The 25,602-nt window shown below is 50.8% G+C and overlaps 1 protein-coding gene across 5 annotated transcripts in view; it reads left to right on the top strand.

Moving 5' to 3' along the window:
• Nucleotides 1–25,602, top strand: part of HCK (HCK proto-oncogene, Src family tyrosine kinase) — a 33,642-nt gene that overhangs the window by 5,628 nt on the left and 2,412 nt on the right. Inside the window, exons 2-14 of one of the 5 annotated variants that reach the window (XM_043527388.1) lie at nt 3,961–4,015; nt 7,847–8,023; nt 12,642–12,759; nt 13,536–13,578; nt 14,387–14,486; nt 14,815–14,910; nt 15,785–15,888; nt 16,685–16,834; nt 17,668–17,820; nt 18,441–18,623; nt 19,267–19,343; nt 24,574–24,727; nt 25,076–25,207. In XM_043527388.1, coding sequence (XP_043383323.1) covers nt 12,643–12,759; nt 13,536–13,578; nt 14,387–14,486; nt 14,815–14,910; nt 15,785–15,888; nt 16,685–16,834; nt 17,668–17,820; nt 18,441–18,623; nt 19,267–19,343; nt 24,574–24,727; nt 25,076–25,207 — 1,309 coding nt within the window. In that variant the 5' untranslated portion in view covers nt 3,961–4,015; nt 7,847–8,023; nt 12,642. Of the gene's footprint in view, nt 1–2,823; nt 3,044–3,367; nt 3,631–3,960; nt 4,016–7,846; nt 8,024–12,641; nt 12,760–13,535; nt 13,579–14,386; nt 14,487–14,814; nt 14,911–15,784; nt 15,889–16,684; nt 16,835–17,667; nt 17,821–18,440; nt 18,624–19,266; nt 19,344–24,573; nt 24,728–25,075; nt 25,208–25,602 lie in introns of those variants that run through there. The other 4 variants (XM_037915707.2, XM_043527387.1, XM_007062486.4 and 1 more) reach the window with 4 other exon arrangements.

The following is a 25,602-nucleotide window of genomic DNA, read 5'->3' as shown; positions in this document are numbered from 1 at the left end:
TGTCCCCTCTGCATTCGAATCAGACAGTTTCCTCTCCATGCTGCCTGGGCGCCCTCAGTGTGGTTACTGAGAGCACGGAGGAGGCACGTTCCCTGCTCTGAGTACCGGTGCCCAGCCCTGCCCCAGCAGGCAGCAGCCATTACAGGGAAAGACCAGCTTCTCCCCTGTCGCCCTGGGCTCTAGAAACCATGTTCTGTGGGGACAGTGCATACACAGTCTGGTCACCCCAGGAGCTGTGAGAGGATGGCGTGTGCTCAGTGAGGATGGACTCTTCCAAGCTTTTAGTTGCTACAACTGAACACGGCTTTACCAAACATGTACAAACTGCAGTTTTTCCAAGGCTTATAGCTTGGCCAAATTTGGGCAGATTTTCATGGGGATGGTAAAAGGGACATCCCTGACACAAAATCTACCCCTGCCAAATTTCAAGTCCATGCTCCAATGCATGGAGGTGCTAGGGCCGTTCAAAGAAAAACTCACCAGAATTTTTTAACAAGCATTTTCCCCTTAGCCAGCCTCATTCTCAGAAATGGCCAAACTGTTTTGGCAGAAATTTAAAAAAAAAAAAAAAAAAGTCAGACATCCAGAATGGAAAATTTCAGCCTGGCCAGTTAAAGTTTGGCAAAGTTGTAAGCAACTGAAAACAGGGTTTTGTAGTGGGAAGTGTCAGGCAGCCTTATAATAGGCAGTGCTATCAGCTGCTGCTAGGAACCCCAAAGAGAGAGAGAGCTTTCAGAGTAGCAGCCGTGTTAGTCTGTATTTGCAAAAAGAAAAGGAGTACTTGTGGCACCTTAGAGACTAACAAATTTATTTGAGCTGTTAACAGAAAGCTGTTACACTTAGAGAGGCAGGGGGCTTGTCTCTTTCACTAAAAGTTCATCCAATGAAAGACATTACCTCACCCAACTTGTCTCGCTTGTATTTAGAGAGACAGAAATGGAGAAAGCAAAAGAGATGCTTAGAGAGAGATGCTGGGGTTCTCAGAAACATAGAATAGCCTGTTTCTGTTCCTTCTTCCTTGCATGTTAATTGCATTCCGGGTCAGTTCCAATAACTAAAGAAGGAACTTGAAGTGTTGTCATACAACAAGTTCCTTAATTTTGCTCAGAAGAACCAATCTACAGGCAGCCATCATTGGTCTATCTCTAGAAACAGCCCCAGTGAAATGCTGCTGACCTTTGATGTTAAGAAATAATGTTTTTTTCTGATAATGCAAAAGGGGTTTTCATCAAAGTGGACTTTAGGTCAGATTCTGATCTCCGTTGCACTGGTGTAAATCCAGAGTAACTCCACGGACAGTGCACATATTGGGGAGTCTGATGCCCCACTGCCAGAGCAGAATGGTAACATTTTAAATCCACTTTCACAGATATTGGTGACAACACAGGGAGAAAGGCAATGGAGAGTCAAGCCCTGGATGATGGTCTTGCACAAAATGAACACCTTTGCCCAAGACTCTGGTGATAGTGGACTGACACAACAGTTTTGGGGTCGATATGGTGACACCCAGGAGCTTGGGCTCACCATGAGATTCACATCTGATGTGGCCGCGAGAGTTGTGTGGACATTCTGATCAGAGTCAGAGTTGGGAAGAGGGGCCAAATCAGCTTAATTAAGTTAACAAAGGGACAGTGAGCAGGGGGGAGGAGACCCCTGCAGGAGTGAACAGAGATATTTCTCTCCATTGTGTTTGCTTTGTGCAGTTACAATCCAAGGAAGCCCATGAGAATTCCTAGTATATCCATGCAAATTATATTGTGACTATGTCATAAATATGAAAATACGTTCTCTGAAGAACTGGTTACGGGGACAGCTTCTGCAATGTGCTGATCCTGGCTAACTTCCAGGTCCAATTCACACCATAGGGCTTGGCTCCCTTTAGCTAGATGGGAGCTCAGGTTGGGAGCAGGACGTTATGACGTTCCCCAAGAAATCAGACAGGGACAGATGGGAAGGAGTTTCTCTTGTTCTGCATTTATTATTCTCTGATTCTGTGATTAGGAGTGCCTCCAGCTCCAAACAAGCTCCCTGAGTGTGGGCCTGGAGATGGTTTCTTCTTGGAATGGTTTGAGTGTGTGTGTGTTGAGTTAATAGCCAAAGCGAAGGCCACACGGAGCTGCCAAGTGTCATTCACTTGGGATTCATTTTTAAGGTAATTTTTAAAGCCGCCCACTGAACTCATTGAGGTTTGTAGAGCACGCAAGCTCCCGAGATGATGGAAGCTAGAGAAGGGCAAAGTCTTGCCGGAACAGCTGGTGGTGTCATTGCTAGGGTGCTGGGTGCTGCAGTATTTTCTTAAATCTCACTCAGGAGTTTTTTGTCTGAAATTTCTCTTACCAAAATCATCACAGCGTGAGAGGCCTGCAGAGTCTGACACTGTGCCCTCCGCCTCCTCCCGCCAGCCTACCGTGCACCATGCCCTTTTCCCAGCATGACACAAATTCTCCTGCGGCTGCTCAGCCCTAGACATGAAGCTGTTACACTGGTTCTACCCCGAGGTCCTTCTATTGACTTCAGTGGCATTATACTGGCATAACTCTTGTATCAGGGAGCTGGGAGCCTGGCCCAGTGTCTTTGAGGGCTAGTGGCAACCAGCTCCCCGAGGGGAAGGGGCCAAAGTCCACCGGAGAAGAACGAGAATCTTTGCTGGTAAGAGATGCTGGCTGTAGGAACAGGGGCCCAGAGGCAGAGACCGGTGGCTGGAATGGAATCGGAGTAGGCGGGTAGGGTCCGGTAGAACCGTACAGGTGCCGAACTGACAGTGAGCAGGGTTAGAAGTCTGTGGGCGGGGCCTGTGGTGGTGGTGGGCGGGGCCTCAGTCGTGTGGGCGGGGCATGTGCTGGAGGGCTCAGAACCGGCTCCTGAGGGCGGGGGTATGGTTTGCGGTCCAGTTAGCAGCCGGTTCAGGGCAGAGCGGCCCCGGCCTGGCCGGGGACCCAGAGCCGGGCAGCAGGAAAGTGGCAGCTGCACCCCGGGGAGCGGGGAGACATGCAGCCAAGACAAGGGGGCTGAGCCCCAGGCGGACCCGCGGCTGCAAGCGCCGGTGAGATCGCGCGGCCGTCGGGGCCGGGGGGGGAGAGCTGGGGAGCCCGGGAGCCCGCCCCGGCGGGCGGCCAGCAGCGCTCGCTGGGGCCCCGGGGAAGGAGCAGGGGGCTGGCCCCAGTGGGGAGGGGCCGGGGTCTGGGTTCGTCCCGGCCCCAGAGCCCGGGTACCACGCTCCGGAGTTGCCGTGGGGGGGACCCGGACAGGGCGCCCCGGCTGCGGTGCACGATCCCCGGCTCTACCAGCGAGCCCCCGGCTGGGCTGGGAGGTGCGTCCCGGTCCCACGCGCCGCGTGGGCAGGCGGCTCGCTCTGCTGGGCGAGCTTGGCACGGCGTCCGGGGAGCCGGGTGCACCGCGGTGCGCTGCCCTGTGGGCTGCAGGGGCTCCCCGGGCAGGCGGGGGTCCGCGCGCTGCACTGCTTAGCCCAGGGAACGTGGCTGCCAAAGCCACCCGAGTGTCTGGCCAGGCCGCGGTGCAGAGTCATCGCTGAATGTTTGGAAAGCGCTGTGGAGACGAAACGCAGCTCTGTGCGTGCCAAGCGGTTGAGTGGGAAGCTGTGGCGGGCTCCCAGCGCGCGTGTTTGCAAAGGTTAGTGGGTTAGGGACCGAGGGATTGCCAGATCGGAGCAGGGAACGGCTGGTCTAACTTTAGCCTGTCTCCACTCTTGACTAGTACCAGCTTCTTCAACGTAAGGTGCAAGCAATGGTTCAGGGCAATGATGGGATAACCTGTCCTCAGGGCAAGCTCCCATCTCATTCCCTTTAATCCGTTTAAGTAAAGATTGTGGCCGGGAATGTGCAGACCCAGACACTGTATATTTGGATGCCTGCAAATAGACCACCTGGAGTGTGTTGGAAGGTTATTTATGAATTCAAGAACTGAAGGTTGACTTTTCATACCCTGTGGTCTTTTATTCAGGAACTGAAGGTAATTGCCAGGTTGCAGAGAAGGAACTGAAGTTATCAGCATTGAGGTATGGGGTTTTTTTTTCCATGTGTGAAATAAAATAGCTGAAATGTTGACACATGGGTTTAGGTCCCCTTAAAAATTGCTGATGTGTGTGCAACCCCTGAGAGTTAGGTACTGGGAACTCTTAATCATCTCCCCCCCCCCCCCCCCCCCCCCCCCCCCCGTCGCTTACAACCAGCTACACTCCTCCAGTGTGCAGTGCCCCAAATCTACAACTGGAGTTTGGCTTCCCACACTCTGAGGCGGACAGTGTCGTTACATCACACGGGGTTTCTGTTATTGCTACAGGTCTGGGAATAATTTCGTCCTTGCTGGTGGAACTCCTGACTTCAGTTCAGTGATGCGACAATGAATTTGGCTCCAGCATTTCACACGTTGTGGTGACTTTGAAAAATAAAAGTTTTCCTTCCCTCTCCTCCTCCAGAAAGAAATGTAATTAGAACGTATCTTCTATCCTCTCCCTCTCAGACCCTTGCTCATGGTGAAGGCAGCATCTCAGGCTGGAGCCAGAGCTGGACTTCCAGTACAATGACTATCAATTCCAGCAGTGATAGCTGTCCCAGACCCCGGCCTCTTCTTCACGTAACCGTACAAAATTAAGCCCCAAATTTACAGCAGGGGTTCAGCCTGGACTCCCTATTTGGAGGTGGAATTTGCATCTGAAAAACTGCACTCCAATTTTCCCCCCAGGTTAGTGACTGTCATGTGCAGAAGTTAGCAGCTGGACAGCTAACTACAGGATCTGCGAGCCATCCATCTCCAAATATTTGCTCTCTCAGTTTTGAGCCTGCAGAAAGTGGAGGCTGAGCTTTGGAAAATATAATGCTAAATCATAGTACTGAGTCATAACATCCCTGCTTCTAGATAGCAATATGGAGAATGGGCACCTTTAAATACCCCTCATTTATTGTGAAAATGGACACAGAGAAAAGTCACACCATGGTAAAATGAAGGGAAGGAAGCTCTCAGTCCAGTTCCTAATAGTTATATCTCGTCACAGAAGTGTTGTACTGAACAGGCCTGTGACCTGCTGGCGGAGCAGTGTATGGGGGAAGCTTGCATGGTACCTCCTCGCATGCTGGACCTGTCCTATGGGTAGAGGACTCCTTCCATCTCCAGGCCTGTTAATCTGGACCCTTTTGCTGACACTAAATGCACCCAAACAAGTTGAGAGTGGAGACGAAAGAAAACAGTAAAGTAAAAATAGAGTCTCTAGTAAGCAGATTCCTAGCCCAGGGGTTTTCAATCTTTTCTCATTTGCTGACCCCTAATACATTTCAAAGGCAGATGCGGAAGCCGTTGGAAATCTTAGACATAGTCTGTGGACCTGTGGACCACAGGTTGAAAACCACTGTCCTTGGGCTATCAGGAAGATGACATCCATGCTACTACTGAGAGTTACAAAGCAAACATTTAGTACTTTCTAACTGCATAAAACTCACAGGGCCAAGCCCACCGGTTGGGGTATCCCAAAAAGCTCTCACTGACTCCTTGAGTAAGGACTTCAGAAGCTGGCTTGCAGACACGCAGTCAGAATGAGCCATCGAGGCCGGGACTCTGCCCTGTGTTCTAAGTCCCTCTGCTGGGACTTTATTTTCCCTTTATAGAAGGCTGTTGCTGCTCAGGGCTTTGCCCCCAGCCCAATGTAGGGGGCCCAAAGGGGTCTTCATAAAGTTTGTGCCAAGTGTCTATCAGTCTGGTAGCTCCATCTGAGAAATGAGGTGCATGACAGCTCATTGGAGGGGGTCTTTGCAGCTCCTTGGTAGGAGACCTGTGTTACAAGGGAGCAGTGTAGAGCAGTGGAGGGGAGCATCTATTGCGGACGGGGGGCTGGAACAATTTTTATAGTGGGGGGTGCTGGTGATGGAAACCATGTATTTGGTGTTTGTTATTCCACCTACAAGGTTCCAGCACCACTGACTGGAGAGGGGCACATCCTCCTGGATTCTGAGGAGGTTGGTACTGGCAGAGTAGAGGAGCCCTAGAACAGATTTTGGGGGGGAGTGAGGAAGGGCTTGATTCTCTCTGCTGTTTGGAGAAATGCAGTTATATCTTTGGGCAGGCTACAAGGTTCCTTCCAAAATGAAGAACTGGTTTCAAACGTCTCTTAGTTTGCTGTTCACTGCCTCGCCTGCGGCTCAGGTGCCGGCCCCATCCTGAGAGGTGCGGGGTGTCCTCAGCTCCTGCTGGGAGCCAAGGGAGTTCTTGCAGGATGGGGCCCAAGCTGTACTTCTCTCTTGGTGAAAGAACCCCCTGTCGCTTTGCTCACCACCTCCTGGTCTCCATCCTGGTGGGAGGAGTGCAGTGTGTGCTGTCAGTTACATGGCATCTCTTGCTTATGCTGTGGTTCTCTTCCCTTTCTGTCTGCAGCACCAAGCACTTCCTTTCTCTCGTTCTGAGTGAAATCTCCACAGGACACCAGGAAGCTGCTCCTTCCCCTGTCTCTGCTTCTTGTGGCCCGTTCACTGCTGACACTTTAAAGATTCACTGACCTTTCACAGGGAACTTTGAAAAGCCCAGCGTTTACAAAAGCTGGGTGAGGGATGGCAGCTGCCAAACGTAACTCAGTATGTAAGAGGATGATGAGGAACCCAGAAACTGGGTTGGAGAGGGTGCCGTGGGGCAGAGCAAGAGACTAGAATGAGGAGTAATGGGGTGAGATTTAGAGAGGTTAAGTTAAGGTGAATGTTAAGAATTGCTCCCTGGGGCAGTGGAATAGTCTCCCAAGGAAGGTGGCGGACGCGTACTACAGACAGGGACAAAGCCCTAGAGAATGTGCAAATGGGGACAATCCCACATTGGCACCAGGAGGGACTGGATGATCTCATGCATCTTTTCCATCTTGCTTCTGTGATTTTTCTCCAGAAGTCCTTCACCTCTGGCAAATTCAGATCAGGTGATGGGCTCCCCCAATCTGCATCTCCCATCAACCTCACACTCAACTCCCTCAGCCCTGGGAGTACTCCATGTACCCTTCCCCCACCCCCCCACCCCAGTTCACTCATTCCTTTTTTCTTTTAATTCCTTGTATGGTGTTTCACAGGTTGCGGGAGGGAGGGGGAGGAGGGTCTGCACAGAGGAGCAGATACTACATGTGCCAGTGTAAGGGATTTCTGTGTCTACGTTATCATTTGCCCTTAGTTCCACCCCTTAGGCCAGGTGGCTGCTGTTCCTGTAATTCTCAGGGCCTCAGTCACCAACGTGCCCGTATTGTTTTGTGTCGCTCTGGCAGTGCCATGGGCAGGGGTACGCTGAGAATCTTGTTCTGGGTGCATACGACATCTCCCAACAGAAGGAACTGCAATGGGCAGATATCGCCAGAGTAGCTGGCTGTTGGAGTGACTTTCTCCCTTCTGGTGTCTGTTTTTTTTTCCAAAGCAATTGTCTACTGTTGTACTAATTTTGATGGAATAAATGGGCCCAGAGTGTCAAAGGTGTTTACATGATCCCGTCGCTGTACAATGCTACACAGTTAAACATGGCTTGAGTGACCTCAGGCTGCTTAGCCCCAAGACAAACACACCGTTAAAAATCTTTATAATCTTTTATTAAGGATACAGAAAAGCAGGGAAAACAAAGCATTTGACATGTAAAGTATTCAGTAATGTTTCATTTTAACAATATCCCTTGTTTCCATTAGCTGTAGAGAGTTTTCATAAGGAAACCCCCATCTGACAGCTGGTTTTTTGTTTAGCGATGGTGTTAAAGATGGTAATAACAGTCCTTTCTGGAAAAACAACAAGGGGTCCTTGTGGCACCTTAGAGACTAACACATTTATTTGGGCACAAGTCTCTAAGGTTCCACAAGGACTCCTCCTTGTTTTTGCTGATACAGACTAACATGGCTACCACTGAGTCCTTTCTGGGGAAAAGAGCAACAGAGAGTTGAACTGGTCTGGAGCTGCTGCTGCTGTTAAAGTCCGGCCCTGTTTCCTGCAAGATAAAACAAGACACACACACAAGAGTGGAGAGAACAGAACAGCAAAGAGAGAAAATGCAACGTCTGTCTCCGGTGCAGACTCTTACTTGCACTCTCATGGCTAGAGAACGCTGGCCCAGCACATGGTCTTAACAGCCACTTGGAGACCTGGCAAACTTGTACCAATGCCAGGCTGTTGAAGGCACTGCTTTTAGCTCTACTGGTCCCATGCTCACAGCAGTGTTGCAAAAGATGCAGTTGTCTTGGCTGGACTGAGCCAGACTCCCATTAAACAGAAGGCAAAAGGAGAGAGAGAGAGAGAGAGAGAGAGAGGAAGGAGAAGAAATAAAGTGGGGAAGGAAAAGGCCACAGGAGGGAGGGGTGGTAGCAGGAACCCAAGTCTCACATTCCGTGCTACAGTCCTAAAACAATAAATAAGTGCTCCGATACAGGGCAGCAGGAGGCCCTGGGAGGGAGCAGAGAGGATCTGGGGATGGTGTGCTGCTCTCGGAGTGGCCCTGCTACCTGGCTCCCAACATGCCCGGGCTCCTGGTGGCTCCAGCCCCCTTGCTCCCCTGCTGGGGAGGGGAAAGGAGCTACCTGGCCGAGGACCAGCAGAAGTACCAGAACGCCATTCTGGCTCTTAAAGAAAAAAAACAGTGCTGGAACAGCCTCTGGCCTGACGCGAGCGGTGCTCGCGTTCCAAGTGGTGGATGGGATTTAGTGGGAGCTGGGGGAGGTGGCAATGTCGTTGGAGGATTCTGGGGTCCCAGGAGATTGTGAGGGTAGTAGCCAGGATGGTGCATTCAGTCAGTCTACCCTTCTCATTTTGGTTCTCCCCAAAGTGTCTTTTTACAGCCCCCATGTTAGCCGATGGCCAAGGATGTTTGGTGAGGTGCCAGCTATGCCCGTTTTATACCATCCGTGACTTTAACCGCTAGGACGCACTGTCCCTTCGCGGCGGGCAGCCCGGGCTAGGCTGATGGATGCCCCAAGGTCCTAAACACCCGTGACTTTAACTGCTAGAGCTCAGAGCTCCTTCGCAGTGGGCAGTCAACACTGACTGACAGGTGCCCCAATGGCAGCACCAGAGCTCCTTCGCAGCGGGCAGTCAGGATTGACTGACAGGCGCCCCAAGAGTTTGCCCCGTGGAGGCGGCACAACTCAACGCTAGGCTCTTAGTACTCTCACCTAATGGCCAGGCTTTGTAGCCAAAACGGCTGAGGTTCTTTAATTGTGTTGGCTGCTTTACAGTAAACCAGAGAAACACAGTCAGGCTTACGCACAAATGGTTACCAAAATTTATTAAACTAGATTCTAATCTTGTGGTTACAAAATTGCTAGTGCCTACTTATTTAAATGTAGAGATGTTACAGACACAAACAAGTTACAAAACTGAAGCCACAATCCCAAAGAAAGAAAACAAAGTATAGAGCTCTATTTCAAAATATGTGTACACTAAAGATAGGAGATCAGGTGCGGGTGCTTCTTACCCTCCTTGCATCTCTCGATTCCAGCGGTGCCAAGCCAGGATCGGTCACTCAATTCCGCGGAAAGACGAATAAGGGACAAGGCTTAGGGACCCTCTTAGCTGCAGAAGCCTTGGGAGGCTGTCACTTATCTGACCAGCAGATAGATAGTGAAAAGCACTCAAAAATCATGGTGCTGTAGGTCCCATACTTATACCTCTGTACTCCTTTATTCTCTTTCTCCTTTCTTATGCCAAATTGGGGCTGGTCTGTCTGGGTGACGCCAGCTCTCGCAAGAGTAGTTTACACTTGCAAGGGAGAGAAACAATAAGTTTCGACTACTGGACATTCCTTTTATTAGGGTAAATATTTTCCCACCTAGGATGTTGGGGTGTGTGCATCATGCTATTTAGTAGGGGCTAAGAGCCATGTCTGTCACAGCTTCTCTGTCTGCTGTGAGCCTAATCGTTGTATATGTTCCCAGAGGCACATTGTAGCAGCACACCTGTGCTTCTAAAGGCTGTGCTGGAATTTATGTTAAGTGCCCTGTTGTTTTGGCTCCCGTGTGTTCCCAGCAATGCTGGTCTGAGGGGGAGGGGCTGGCTGTCTGGCTACACCCCACAAGAGAGTGATTGGTGGAATAGCCCATCCCCTTGTTGCTTTGTCCCCCAGTTAGGACTAATGTCTGATGCACTAGTTTTGGACCATTGATGTCCTGTTCCGTTCTTCTCTTTACCAGTCATGACGTCAACACGGTGCTTGCATGGTGTCAGGAGACCTTTTTGTTAGAACTAATCTCCTGTTTGCACCCCTTCTGTTTACAGTCATTGTGACAGCTTAGAAACCTTCACCCACTTTCCAACTATTGAGCTCACAGTTGGGGTAGACTTTAAGGCCAGAACAGACCATCATGATCATCTAGTCTGACCTCCTGCACATCGCAGGCCACAGAACCTCACCTCCCCACTCCTGTCACAGACCCCTGACCTCTGGCTGAGTCACTGAAGGCCTCAAATCATGGTTTAAAGACTTCAAGTTACAGAGAATCCACCATTTACTCTAGTTTAGTTTAAACCTGCAAGTGACCCGGGCCCCATGCTGCAGAGGAAAGGTCTCCGCCAATCTGAACTGGGGGGAAATTCCTTCCTCACCCCAAATATGGCCATCAGTTGGACCCTGAGCCTGTCAGCCAAGATCCAGCAGTCAGACACCTGGGAAAGAATTCTCTGTGGTAACTACGAGCCCTCCCCATCTAGTGCCCCATCTCCAGCCGTTGGGGGTATTTGCTACTAGCAGTCACAGATTGCCTGCAATGGCATGTGGCCCATCTCATCTTACCATCCCCACCATCATCTTATCAAGCTCAGTCTTATCACAAGTCAGGTTTTATGCCCCCACTGCTTCCCTGGGAAGGCTGTTCCAGAACGTCACTCCTGTGGTGATAGCCCTGCTGGACCCCAGTTATTACAGCACGACGCCTGGAAATCCTGACTTGTGGAAAGACCTTGCAGGTGGGGGCAGGAGGGACATGAAACCTTAATGACATTTTTACATTGAGGTTTTCTTTTTAAGCAAGCCCCCAGCCATTGGTTTTGATGCAAATTTTAGATCCAACACCATTGCACAAATAGACCAACACTGAGCCCTTGGCGTGAAAGTCCTTGAACTGTGGGGACATCTTGGCCTGCGTCTGAATTCTGTGGCTCAGGCCCTATGTCTATTTAAAACACAGTTAATCAGCTACTCTACTGCCTCAGGCCTGTGGCCGCAGCCACAACGCGGCTGTCTTTGATGAAATATGATTCAAAATAGCATGCAGTTCAACTGAGATGAAGACTCTGAGCATACAGCAGTGAGCCTGGAGTAAGGCCGTACAGTCACGGGGATAGCTTGGACGAACAAGAGACAGGGAATACAGTTTTGACTTCCCCGGACTCTGAGGCCCAGAAAGTCCCATGCAGTTTGCTGAGCTGTGGAGTGGGAGAAGCAGGGTCGAGCCCAGGCACTGCTGCAAGGGGGATGCGTGTGGCAGAGCAGGTGACTTGCAGACTAATTTCCAGAGTGCTGAGGACCTGTTACTCTCGTGAGCGCTGGAGTGTTCACGAGATCAACCGTGTGCGTATCCTTCCCTCCCACACAGGGGTGCAGATTAACTAGTGTTTGGAGGATACTTTTGGCCACCACAAAGACTTTTTTTTTTTCTTAACAAGGATTATCATTATCTGGCCAAGTCCTACCACCCTCACTGAGGGGAACTCGCACTGAATTCAAAGGGCTGCATCCGCAGCGGTGCTGTGCGATTGCGATTCCCACTGAAAGCTGATAGGCACTGCGGCTGCTCAGCATCGCTCAGGATCTGGGCCGGTGGGGGTCTTGTCTGAGTAGAAGCCCTGGTGTTTGGCTTGTTGGTATCTCGGTCCCCAAAGGTCCTCCCAAGTGGGCAGTGCCAGTGGCCATGTCCGGGAGCACGCTGCTAGGGCTGTGATTGTGGCTGTTTGAGGAGTTGTCTCTCCACCCTGCGAGCCAGGGTGTCCTCACTCCCTGCCTCCCCCACACAGCCAGTGGTGCTGGCCTCCATATGCCATTTGTCACTTCTCCCCCAGCTGTCTCCGGGTGCCTCCTGTGCTCCCTAGGCATGGCACGCTCGGGCTGCAAGGCCCCCAATTCTCCTCCATCATGTCCTTCCTTCAGGCCCCTCTTCGCTGTGATGCCCTCGTGAGATTCACCAACTCAGACCTCTCTTTTCTCTGAATAAAACAAATTTAAAAACATCTCCTTGTTTCACCATGATGTTCTAGCCCTTCCTGAGTAACCACAATATCCTCCTGCTCAGACCCCGCACGCCTCCCCCTTCCTCTCTTTGAGTCCTGTCTAATGTTATTTTGTAAGCTCCTTGGGGTCAAGATTCCTTCCTTTTGGGGAAGTTTCTACCATGTCTTTGGGCTCCTTTGGAAGTAGTCATGATAATAATCCTGCTGTATTATGTAAGCCAACCGCGAACTGCCTGGGGTTAGGGAGGGATTTTCCTCTGGGCTGGTTTTTCTGTCATTGTTCATTTTGGGGTTCCAGCACTTGGTACTGGCTGCTGCTGGTGACCAAGCAGGCTAGATGAGTGGGGGCCTAATAGGGTGTGCTGATGGCTATGTACGTGTGAACATGGGTTTGTCAGTGTTAAAGTTATTTCCTTTCTGTGCAGCATTGAGCCAGAGAAACTATCTTTCTTTCTCTTCTTTCCACTGCAGGATGGGCTGTGTGAAATCCAAGGATGCCAGAGTGCATGGCAAGGACTTCAAAGCTGATTCTAGCCCTAATTTCCTGCAGCCCCACTATGTGAAAGACCCCACATCCACTAACAAGAAAGTAAGTGGGAATGTCAGTGGAAATGCCTTTCTGAGCGCTAGGGAAGGTCCTGCTGCTGTTGTATTTACTGATGGGTCAAGACCAGGGGTAAAGGGAAATGAGGTGCAAGATCCAGCCATTAAAGGAGAGAAAAGGGAGCTATGGAACCTCTTTCCCCACCACCAGCCAATGTTTCTGTTTGGATTTGACCTAGGCAGTAGGATAACCTGCTCTTGGGGCATCTGGGACCAGCACACCAGAAGGAGTCTACTTGTCACGGGTCACTGTGCCTGTGACTTGGGGGGTAATGCTGGTTTATTCTGGGTTGGGAATGCAAATGTATTGCAATCCTTCCTGGGGTCAGGCAAGAGGGTAAGCTGATGGAAATGAAGAAGCTAATGGAGAATGAAAAAGAGAGGAAGGGGTCAGAGAAGGAGGAAGACACTTGAGAGGGAGGAGGAGGAGGAGATGAAGGTCATGGTTCCACTAGAGGTCAGCAGTGAATGGGTTAAAGAGAGAATATAAATATTGCAGGAGTTCGTCATCCATAATGGGCTGCCCTGCTGGGGGTGACGGCTGTGGCACCCCACAGGAGCGTGTGCTCCATCCCGCTGTCCATCCAGACTTTCATGGTGCAACTCCCAGCTCTGCTGAGCCCAGTCTCCCTGAGTATGTCCTCTCCACGTGGTCTCCAGTGCCGTCCATGGCCCATCTCCATTCCGCAGGGGAGCGATTGGTCTGTGTGACGTCTGGGGGCTTCATACTCTAACCGTTCCCCTCCCCGTCTTGCTTTCCAGAGCAATAACGCCTCCAGCACGACTCAGCCCCACACAGCGGATGGTATGTATAAAATATGATCTGCAGGCAGCTGTGTTAGAGTGAGCGTAGGAGATGAATGTGAGCTGCAGGCTTCAGATCTGGTTCAAACTCCCCGAGAGCAGAGGATCTGTTCCGGTGCCCTGGTTGGACCCCTCCCTGATACGAGCTGTCTGAGTGTTGCGTGTAATACACCGGCCTTTCACCTTTGAGAACTTGGGTTCGGATTCCGCTTGGGTCCTGGGTGCCAGCGACTGTAATAGTCTCAGTGTTGTGCCTCTGGATGCTCAGGCATATCCCAAGCTCATCAAAAACTTGAAAACAGACAGGTACATAAATCCTTATCCCCCCATGGGACCTCCCCCAGGTCTGCAGTCCCTGCCCCTGCTGTGCACGAGTGTGTTTGTGCGTGGGGAGGGAAGGCGTGAGTGTGTACGTTACTGTGAGGGAGACGAGCGCTTTGCTGTTGGCTTTGTGTTTTCTATTCGAGTGGAGGGGACTCTGCTGTTATAATGGGGTTGGCTGGGTGAATACGGAAGGACCCACCAGAGGGGCCTGATCCTGGCTAGTCAGGGTTGGAATCCATCAGGGGAAACAGTGTGGGGTCAGCCAGGACTGAATGTGCATGGAAGCTGAATTCCCGGGGCCACAGCCAGTCGCCCCTCCAGGTGAAGGATCCACTGGAATAATGGAAGGGTCCCTGTGACCTGTGGACAGAGAGGGGTGAGGGTGTCTTGTGTCTGAGTCAACTGCTTCCCCTCACCCCACTACCTGTGCCCAGGAGAAGCTCTTCTGCCTTTCTGAGGGACGGGGTGTGTGTTCCTCCCTGCAGGCTCCGATGACTACATCGTCCTGGCCCTGTATGACTATGAAGCGATACACAGTGACGACCTGAGCTTCCAAAAAGGAGACCAGCTGAAGGTCCTGGAGAAGTAAGTGCAGCCCCGGCTCCCTGGCTGCGGGAGTGGAAGGCATTGAGGCTCAATGAGTGACGGCGTAAGACTAGCCTGTTTTTCTTGAGCGCCTGGCAGCTGGCTCTGTGGGTCCTAGGGAGCCTTGAAGGCTCATTCCCTGTGATTACTCTTCTCTAGGCTTATGAGCCTGTAGAGTTCCTCTGCTACAAGGCTGCCTGGCCTGGAGTGAAGCATCAGAGATGCCTTAGAAGTGCTGCCTTTGGGGGGTAGGGAGGACGGAAATGCACTTCAGACTCCCATTGCAATGTCGGGTGATGGGAGCAATGTCATGTCTGTCTCTCCTCAGGTCAGGAGAGTGGTGGAGAGCAAAGGCGCTGACTGGGCAAGAAGGCTACATCCCTAGTAACTATGTTGCCCGGGTAAACTCCCTGGAGACAGAAGAGTGAGTCTGCCATTCATTTGGGTGGGGCAGGATCTCTGTGCAGGGATAACCTCAGAGATCCCTCTTTAGCTGAATAACCTGCACTCCGCTGCCCATCGTGTCTGCCGTTCGCTGCCTTTTCGGGCGTAACCTTCCCATTTCTGTTCTGCTGATCTACTGCTTCTGCTTGCTGCATCTCCAGGAAGGTTAAACTCTTCTCCTTCCTAGAGACAGACCTGCGGCTGGCCACCAGAGTCTCTGCTTCCCACTTCCCCACAGACTCCTTCTCCTCCTTCATGGGAACCATAAGCTTTCCCTGCCCTTCCCCATACACCCCAGAGAATGGGTTGCCCTAATTCTGCCCTGGTCTCTCTCCACCACGCACTCCTTCAGGGGGCTGGGAATGCCCGGAGTGCCGAAGGGATGGTTAAATGTGGGCTCCAGCCCCACAACCCTTTGTGGCCCTGACCTGGCTGTTCAGAGTCCAGAGGAGAAAGTGAGGCCAGGGGGAGAGATCACCCAGGAAGCCTCCTTCCTGTTCCTGTGTGCCAGGGAGATCCATTTGAAAGGCATGACATAGACACCATGGTGAGTCCCCAAAGCATAGGTAATGGGGCGTTGGGTCTTTGCAGCCCAGTGATGGAGACATGGGAGCTGTAACTGCCATGTCACATGAATGACCCTGACAAAGCAGTGCTGTGTTGTAGAAACACCATGGCAAAGCAGGCTGCTTGTCCAACAGTCTCCCCTGACTCACCGACACCCTCAGCTTGAGTCTGTCCTGGAAAGGCTTAAGTGGGCAGAGTTTCAGGAATGTCTGAGAAGCAGAAAGCCTGGGAACCCACCTGCGTGCTCAGTGCGGGGGGCAGGGGTCAGCTCTGGTTTCACCCTACAGGTGGTTTTTCAAAGGAGTCAGTCGGAAAGATGCAGAGCGTCACCTCCTCTCTCCGGGGAATATGATTGGGTCCTTCATGATCCGGGACAGCGAGACAACCCGAGGTAATGAAGGGGGCAGCGGAGGGGGTGCTGCCCCTTGTGGAATTGAAGGCCTCTGCTGTTTGGGACAGGGCAGGAGGAGGTTGGGTGGGGGTGGGTGATCCTGATCCAGACAAAGCAGCAGTTATCAGGCAGGGAATGAACAACGGTCTGAAAGTTTCCCCCTTGCCAGTCCCTCTCTGCGCTGGGTGTCTAACTCAATTCCTCTTGCTACCAGAACATAAGGTTAGTTCTGCTAATGTATCGCTGTCACCCACAATGTTGCAAAATAACCTAATCCATGTGGGAGGGGTAGGCTTGCAGGAAATGACCCCATTTGACACGCCCCTTGAGGAAGAGCAGATGATCGGGGAGGGCAGAGTTTATCCGCTTCTCAGCTCAGTGCTTCAATAAACAAGCCCATTGCAAACTCTTCCTTGTGTAAGGGGTTGAGTGTCAGCCTAGAAATCCCACCGCCATGCTTCTGGAAATCCCTACAACAGACAAAGGGATGCGGGCACTTAGGGGAGAAGGGAGGAGCGGTTAGCAGAGCTGCTTTCCCTGGGGCACGGCTTCAGGCTGTTGAGCTAGCTGCCCTTGGTAGCAATGAGCTGGGTTGCATGGTGAGGAGGTCGCTGTGGCATGGGCAGTCCACACTAGGAGGCAGTGGTGTCGTGGAGGGGAGCTCAGGCTGGCATTACGGGGGTAACCTGTGCAAGTGTGGAAGCGCTACAGAACAAGGAGCCTGTAGCTACCCGCTTTCAGCAGGGCCTGCCAATACCCCTGGAGTCTCCATTTGCATGTCTGTCTCTTGAATCAGGGAGCTACTCCTTGTCTGTGAGAGACTTTGATCCCCAAAATGGAGACACAGTGAAGCACTATAAGATCCGGACGTTGGACAGCGGTGGCTTCTACATCTCCCCTCGGAACAGCTTTGTCACGCTCCAGGATCTGGTCAGCCACTATCAGAGTGAGTCCTATGTCACCCGTGCTGGGTCCTTCACAGAGAAAGTGCTGCTCGTACACACTGCCGCCCCCGGGCTGCCTTGCTATTGCCATGGGTGGGCGGCTTCCCTGGAGCCTTGTCTCTCTGCAGCATCTCCTCGCTCCTGCTACCTCTGTCCCTCTCTCTGCCCGTCAGGGCTCCGTTCCTGGTTTCTTTCCTTCGTTTTAGGGGCTGTCTATCCGTTACAGATTCTTCTACCTCTAGGTTACTGCTTTGAATCCAGCCTTGGTCATTGGTGCCTGCAAATTGTTCATGCTTGACAGCCGGTTGGATGCTCTAGGACATAAGTTTACTGGCTGCACTCCAGTTCTTAGCAGCAGGTGTCCACATCCCCAAACTACCCCCATACCTAGCAATCTGCACGCAGGAGCAGAGGCTTGGAGAGTGGCACCGTCGGAAACTTTCCCACACTCCAGAAGTGGCTTGTGCTCCCCGGACTCCAAAATCCCAGGATGCCGGGCACTGTGGGGAAGCTTCCTGACCTGTTCCTACTTAGTGCATAGGGGGGACTTTGCACTGGAGGTCACATGCCATGCGGATGAACGTTTATCCCATTAAAGCAAAACCAGTCCTTAGGGCTGGACTGAATGGCATTATTTATGTGGCCGGCTGCTATGTGAGTCGTGAAATCCTGCGTGTGGTGAAATCCTGCATCTACACTGGCCCTTATGCTATTACTAGCCTGAGAGGAGCCGCTCACCTGTTGAAACGCTGGCACAGAGCTTTGTAGCCTGGACTCATCCTGCCTGGCAGGACAGACTGATCCTGATTGGTAGATCTTGTTCCTCTTTTTTCAGACCAAAGTGATGGGTTGTGCCAGAAGCTCACTTTCCCCTGCGCTGCGCCAAAGCCACAGAAACCCTGGGAGAAAGATGCCTGGGAAATCCCCCGGGAATCCCTGAAGCTGGAGAAGAAGCTGGGAGCTGGGCAATTTGGAGAAGTCTGGATGGGTAAGAGCAAGGATTGGGGGTCAAGGGGAAAGGGAAGACAGAAGAGGTAATGATGAAGGGGCTCTGAAGGCAAGAGGTGAGGGATATAGTAGGCAATGAGGAAGGGAGGCCACTGAAAGGAGGCAGGTAAATAAATGATCTCTCTAGCTGCAGAGAAGGGAGGATTTGAATAATTGGATATATGAAACCAAATTTTGCTTTTCTTTCTCCTATGATTTGCCTCTCAGGGCTGGGCCAGGTGCAGGTGGAAGAGCACTGAAGGATATGTCTAGCCACCAGCCTTCATGTAGCAACTGTGTCCATACAAACCAGGGTCACGCCTGTGAAATCTAATGATCTCCCAGGGCAGAGAAGCCTCGGTGCGAATTGAGAGGGGTTGAGTCACTGTGGGTGGAGGAAGAGAGATGAGCAGCCTCAGGGGTGCTAGCACCCGCATCAGGTTCCTGAGCTGTAACTAGAACAGGACTGATCTGTGACTGTGCAGAGTGGGATAGGGCCATGGCCACTGGGAGAGAGGAAGCCCTGTACAGTTTTGCTCTCAAAGCAGCTAGTGATGTCAGCAGCCCCAGGCTGGTTGGGAATGGCCTTGAAGCATCCTAGTGTCCTCCTATCCCTTCCAGCCACCTACAACAAACACACCAAAGTAGCGGTGAAGACCATGAAGCCAGGGAGCATGTCAGTGGAAGCTTTCCTGGCAGAAGCAAACCTAATGAAGAGCCTGCAGCATGACAAGCTGGTGAAGTTGCACGCGGTGGTGACCAAGGAAGAGCCTATCTACATCATCACTGAATTCATGGAGAAAGGTAACTTCCCCCCCAGCTGACCTGCCTCTGGGGCAGAAGGAGAGGTGAGCCCCGAGTACACTAATACCAGGTGGTAACGCTGTTCAGGGCCCTCCTGGGGGTAGGCAAGGTATGCTCCTTGGCAGCTCCAGGCAGACACGGTTTGCCCGTACCCCTCCACACATGCTGTCCCTCGGTCTGGGAGGAGTGCATCGCCCACGTGCAGTTGGCCAGGATACGGTTCATGGCTGGAAGTATGTGATAACAGTTGTTGCCAGGAAAGAGGGAAGGAGCATGGGAAATGACAGGAAGAGAACAAAGGAAAAGGCAAGAAGCATGAGAAACCCATGGAGTCGAGCTAGCGCTCCTCCTCCCCCCAGACTAACCCCACTCCACGGGCATGCAGAAAGGAGGCAGGAGACACAACTCACGGATCAGAGCATGAGATGTCCCATCTTCTGCCTGAATCCTTCTGGCTGCAGCACTGGGGATGTGCAGGATTGAGAAATCGCTCCTGGGAGGCTGGTTCTATAGTGGTCCCCTCTGCGTTTCCCTGAGCAGACGTGGGCAGTGCGCTAAGTTTGCAGGCCGTGACCCAGGGGCTTGGTGACAGACAGAACATGCTGGCCAGGCCCTGACCACTTTCCTGTCATGCCCTTTGCAGGCAGTTTGCTGGATTTCCTGAAAAGCGATGAAGGCAACAAGCAGCCTCTCCCAAAGCTGATTGATTTCTCTGCCCAGGTGAGGAGAGAGCATGGTGAGGGCATAAAGGGGGCCAGAGAAACTTCTGCTCCTACTTTGGGCATGAGCCACGGAGGAGGAATGGAGTTGTGCTCAGTGGCCAGTGGTGAGACAGAAGCCAGGCCAGCTTGAGCTGAAGGTCTTTGTGCTAAGGCCTCAAGTTCCTGCAGCAATTGACCTTTTGGGGTCAAAACAACTGGTCTCTTGGCATGTTCGTGAGCCCTGTGTGAGCTGAAGAGGCCAGATTGCAGACTGGGGTGGTTACAGAGCAGAAGGGCCCTTGACCTCAAAGGCAATGTGGTCTAGAGTACTGAGCATGGGACTGAGTACCAGGAACCCTGGAGTGCCACTTATCTCAGTGTGACCTTGAGAAAGTCCCTGAACTCAAGGCCTGCCTCTTCTCTTGCTGAGAGCAGTGTAAAGTACTGAAGTGTAAGTGAGATGAGGGCCAGGCTGCCTGTCTAGCTGAGTTTCCCTGTCTTTAAAAGGCAAAGAGCAATACTTCCTTACCTCCATCGGGGGTGTGAGTTGGAACAGCTGAGTGTTTGGGAAGCGATTGGGAGGCATAAAAGGCCAAATTGTGTTACTGGAAGGAAGAGTGTTGACTCAAAAGCTGAAACGATCAGGAGAAATATTTGGCCTGTAGGTCGCTACCTGCTGGGAGCAAACCCCTGCCTGGGATGTTCCTTCCTGGTAAAAGCTGATGATGAGGGAGGGGGTAGAGACCAGCTAGGTTCTGTGAAGAATCCAACTCTTCAGGATCTAACAATGGAGAGTTGTGAGCCTGATTTGAATATGCAAATAGGCCTCGTACGCCCCAGGAAAACATGCAGGTGTTGGGGAGGACCTGGTGCTTTTTCTGCTTTGGGAGAGGAAACATGGAAATAATCCAGTGAGTTTCCTTTCCCTGCGCCGTCTCTGATGCGTTAGTGTTCTCACTTTGCTCTCTGGAACAACTGGTCACTTGTTCACAACTGTCCCTGGGCCCCACAGTACAGCTGTGCGAAGCTTAGGAGAAGCAGGTGTGTGGTGGTGGCTGAAGGGGAAGTTGTTTGTTCTCTGATGATTAAACCCTTAACTAGAGAATTTGGCAGTGGCAGTTAGAGGTCTGGGGACTGTGCAGCTGGTTAGTGTTGTAAAGGATCTGGTTGGTCAGCTATCTGGCAGAGAACCAGTCCCAGCCTTTCTCATGTCATGGTCTGGAGGAGTCTGTGTCTATTAAAAAAAAAAAAAAGGAGGACTTGTGGCACCTTAGAGACTAACAAATTAGTCCTCCTTTTCTTTTTGCAGATACAGACTAACATGGCTGCTACTCTGAAATGTGTCTATTAAGGCCCTTGGTTTTATGCTCTAGTGGCCACAGAATTTACTACAGATTCTGGTGACTTTTCTTTGTGGGAGTCTAGATGGGGAAAAAGAAAAGGACTAGTGGCACCTTAGAGACTAACCAATTTATTTGAGCATAAGCTTTTGTGAGCTACAGCTCACTTCATCGGATGCATAAAAGTGGAAAATGCAGTGAGGATGTTTTTATACACACAGAACATGAAAAAAATGGGTGTTATCATACACACTGTAAGGAGAGCAATCACTTAAGATGAGCTATTACCAGCAGGAGAGCGGGAGGGGGGAGAAAGTTTTCATTTTATTTCTGGTCACCCAGACTTGCTCTCTCCTGTCTCCAGGATACAACAGTTATGGCTGAAGTCAGCTAATTGCCAGGTGTGTAACTCAAAGAGGAGCAGCAGAAATAACTCTGTGTATTGGTGATCTGGTTTACAAGCCACAGGCCACCTGGTGGCTCCATCTCTGACACCTTTCTGCCAGACACCACAGTACTCAGGCAGGGCGATGCAGCTTTCCAGTCAGGGCATTCTTTACTCAGTCAAAAATTCATGCTTTGAACCACCAGGCACTTTCTCCAGCTCCCCAAGGCTCCAACTGTTTTCCACTTTACCCCATGTTGGGAAACCATTTTAAACATGAGACTAGTGTAGTCTTGGGCAAGGCTCCTGGAAAGGGGCATAATGAACATTTGCTCCATACACCCTGCCTGGCACAAGTGTGTTAGCAGAAGCCATGTCTAAAAGTAGTTTCCTAGCAGAGGGGAAAGTGGGTTGACGATAAGGCTAAGGAAAGTAAAAGATTTCACAGGAGTTCAGAGTGCTCCCTGAAAATAGCTTTTGAAATAACATTTTCAGTACCAGATCTTCAGAGAAGTTGGATGTGCAGTTGTGCATCTAATCTGTGTGTGAAGTTATCTGATTGTGTATCCAAATGTATTATTATTTCTCTTTCAATAGCAGCTAGAAGCGCCAGCCAAGGTCACGGTCCCAGGGTCGTAGGCACAGTACATATACACAGGCCAGGTTTACACTGCTAAATTTTGCCAGCATAGCTATGTCAGTCAGGTGTGTTAAAAAGCCACACCCCTTCTCCAGCATAGCTGTCAGTAAAACCCGCATGTAAACACAGCTATGCTGACAGAAGGGTGGTTCTCTCGGCATAGCTAATGTGCTTCAGGGGGGTGGTGGTGTTATGCTGGAAGAAAAACCACCTTCTGTCAGCATGCACTGTGTCTACGCAAGGAAGCTCTGCCGTGCAGCTATGCTGGTATAGCTGTATCAGCAAAGTCTCTGAAGTGCAGACTCGCCCCTGGTAAGGACTTGTCTGCACTTCAGATGATACAGTGACACAGCTGCGCTGCTGTAACACTTCAGTGTAGACACTAACTATACTGACGGAAGGATTATCTAGTTAGTATAGGGACTCCACCTCCCTGAGAGGTGATAGTAGATTGGTCGATGGAGGAATTCTTCCATAGACCTAGTACTGTCTATAGAGGGACTTAGGTCAGCATAACTACACTGGGCAGGAGATTTTTCACACCCTTGACTGACTTAGTTAAACAGACCTAATTTTCTAGTGCAGACCAGGGCTTTTGGACTGTGTCTGAGGCCTGGAAAGATTACCCTCGAAATGACAAGCTAAAGGAGGGAGGGGCAGAAATATGACATAGCTTGCACAAGGTCATGCCCAAGCTGATGGCAAAGCTGGGAATAGAACCCAGGTCTCCTAGTTCAGTCCCTATCCACTAGGACTAGCGCAGTGATTCTCAAACTTTTCTTTTCGCGGACCACTTGAAAATTGCTGAGGGTCTCAGCGGACCACTTAATGATCTTTCCAAATGTTGTTTGTACTGTTAGCTAACTATTGGAAAGCGTTTTGGATAAAAGCGTTATATAAAAAAAGTCATAATAATTAAAAAAATTTTGTTCTACAAATAAAAGCACACAACTCATATTTTAATATCCGTAGTCTTACCTTTCTAATGCGATGGATGTGCCCTCTCTCCCCCGCCACGGCAGCCCCCGAGCTGGGGCTGGGAAGGAGGAGGGGTCTCTCCCCCGCCACAGAGCGGAGGCTGGGAAGGAGGACCGTGTCCCTGGAAGCCGCAGCCCTGGAGCTGGAGAAAGTCACTTCTTTCTCTGGCCACCGCCCTGCACATCCCAAATTCCCCCCATCCCCTCTTCTCATACCACTGCCCCCTCCCACCTACTCCGAAGGCCACCACCTCACCTTACATGTGCATCTTCTCCAGGGTCCAGGCACCCAATTAGTGGAGCCACGCCTGTGCAGCTCCACTAATTAGGTGGGTGGCCCTTCATGCTCTCGTGTGTGGCCGCCCAGGCGCGCACCTTAGAGGGAACTATCCGTGGACCACCTGAATGGAGCTTGCGGACCACTGGTGGTCTGCGGACCACAGTTTGAGAACCTCTGCACTAGAGCACGCTGCCTCAGGTAAATGCCTCTGCAAATTAGATATGCACTTGTGCATGTCATTTTTCTGGCCCTCAGAGCCTTCACAAAGGGCCTAGCTAGAACCTTTAATGTATTAAATGTATTTAATGTAATAACCTTTAGTATTTCCTCCAGCTTTCCCAGAGACAGGCAGCAATACATGCAAATAGCTCCTGGGCAGCTGGGTGAGCAGCACGTTTGCACATTCAGAATGAGTAATTGTGGGTGCAAATAGGTTCCTGAGTGTGAAATTACCTCTTGTGTCTGTGGCACTTGTTTTTTGCATAGACAGCACAGGTGCAAGTATTTGAAAGTTTAGGCCCCCAAATTCTATGGGCCAGATTCTCCACAGGGGTAAGCAAGTGCAGTATGCATACTTCATCCCCATGGATTCTTTCCTTTCCAGCTCCATGGTCTATTCCTAGTGTCCCATTCTCTGTTGCCGCCTGCTCCCATTGCTCTGTCTGAGTGCCTCTTGATGAGCGTTCTGTGTTGTTTGAGGCGAGTGCCATCTACTGGGCTCTCCCACATATGAGCCTGGTCAGATAACAAGGAAGTGTTATTTAGATGTAATATTCAGTGCTACTATGGACAAGTCTGAATTTAAAATTCCCACTCTCCAGTCAGACATCTCGGGCACCACATCCACTGAACTCCATGAGAGAGATGTCTGAGGGAGAACAGTGCTCATATATGTTTAGGCTCTGGGAAAGTTGCTCTCAGTTCTGTGGAGTTTCTCCATCCTAATGGGAAATCTGTATATGTTCTCACTTACATTCTTCTTCATGTACTGGGGTAGGGGGGTCAGCAGAGATGGTTCCACGTGTGCAGTTATAGCGAGATTTGGAAAAAGATTATCGCTGAGGCAGCTTAAAAGCTGACATGAGCCTAGTATAGTCCCACAGGTCTTGATAGTAGAGTTGAGGGCCTGTAGCAGCAGATTTGGGTTATGATGATGTGCGCACTAGCTCGTATGTGAGTGCTGGCAAATTCATGGGTGTTTGTGTGAGTCCATGTGCATGACGGTTGGTGAACAGGTTAGATCCCAGCTTCCAGTTCATGGAAATTTGCAAAGTCTGGTTCTGATACTTCAATTCATCAGCCACTGTCCTCTGCCATCTCCCCACAACGCGTATAAGTGGTGCATAAGCCTCGTGTTGACCCTTTGCAGAGGGCTGAATGCCACCCAGAATCCTGGACTTTGCCTTCATTGATCCCCTGTCTTGAAGCTCAATGAACAACCCTTTCCTTAGGGGACAGGGATTTAGTCTGTCACCGCAGTTCTTCCCAGAGAGAGAGGATTCACTGTGCACTCATTGTTCTAGTCCTTGATTTCCAGGTGCTTGTTAATGATCAGCTAATGCCTTTCATGGTGCCCATGGACAGGTCTGCTTCTGTGGCTCACAAACACTTTCTCCCCTTTCTAAAGATTGCGGAAGGAATGGCTTTCATCGAGCAGAGAAACTACATCCACAGGGACTTGAGAGCTGCCAATATCCTGGTGTCAGCCACCCTGGTGTGCAAGATTGCAGATTTTGGACTGGCCAGAATCATTGAGGATAACGAGTACACGGCCCGGGAAGGTAGAGAGAGCTGCTGTGGATGGCATGCACAAATGCAGCTTGCATAACCTAATAGGCATGACAAAATGCACATGGACGGCCAAATTCAGAGGTGATGTGTAAGATGGTGTAACTTGGACTCCCTTAGGCCTTCTTACACCTACCTACCCATGTACACGGGAGTCTGAGTTGGCGTAGTTTGCATGTCGAGGACATGTGGAAGAAGTTACCACATAGGTTAATGTAACATGGAGGCTACTTAACTTGCATCTCCATACATCCTTCTGTTAGTTACTTATCTTGCTATGTGCCTCACTCCTGACCACTTGGCATGTGAGTTACACCTGACAATTTTGATCTATTTGCCAGGTGCCAAGTTTCCCATTAAATGGACTTCACCAGAAGCCATCAATTTTGGATCTTTCACCATAAAATCAGACGTCTGGTCCTTTGGAATCCTCCTGATGGAGATAGTTACTTATGGGCGGACCCCATACCCAGGTAGGAAGTTGAAATGTCTCCATATGCTATTCTTGGCTTGTCCATATAATCTACTTCTAGCTGAAGTTAGAACGGTATCAGGGATGGAAGGGTGCATTGAGAACTTTGAACCACAAAAGCTGGGGCGCAGCGTCTGAAGACAGGATTGTGAGCACAGAGTTCCAGGTGACAAAGCCTTGGAACAAGAAGTAAAAGGCAGAGTACCCTGGGCATGGTGTGGTCACATCTCTGACCAACATGTATTATTCATTCATCCACGTTTGCTGTTTGGGCAGGTACCAGCCCAGACTGGATGGTGTGAAAGATTGAAACCCAGCTGGTGCTCTTAATTTAACCTTGATTACTCACTGTCTATAGCCTAAAAATACACTCCAGTTGAAATTGGCAGACATCAG

This window comes from Chelonia mydas, chromosome 13 (genome assembly GCF_015237465.2).
Source record: "Chelonia mydas isolate rCheMyd1 chromosome 13, rCheMyd1.pri.v2, whole genome shotgun sequence".
Taxonomy (NCBI): Eukaryota; Metazoa; Chordata; order Testudines; family Cheloniidae; genus Chelonia; species Chelonia mydas.
This window is presented reverse-complemented; position numbering and strand designations above follow the sequence as displayed.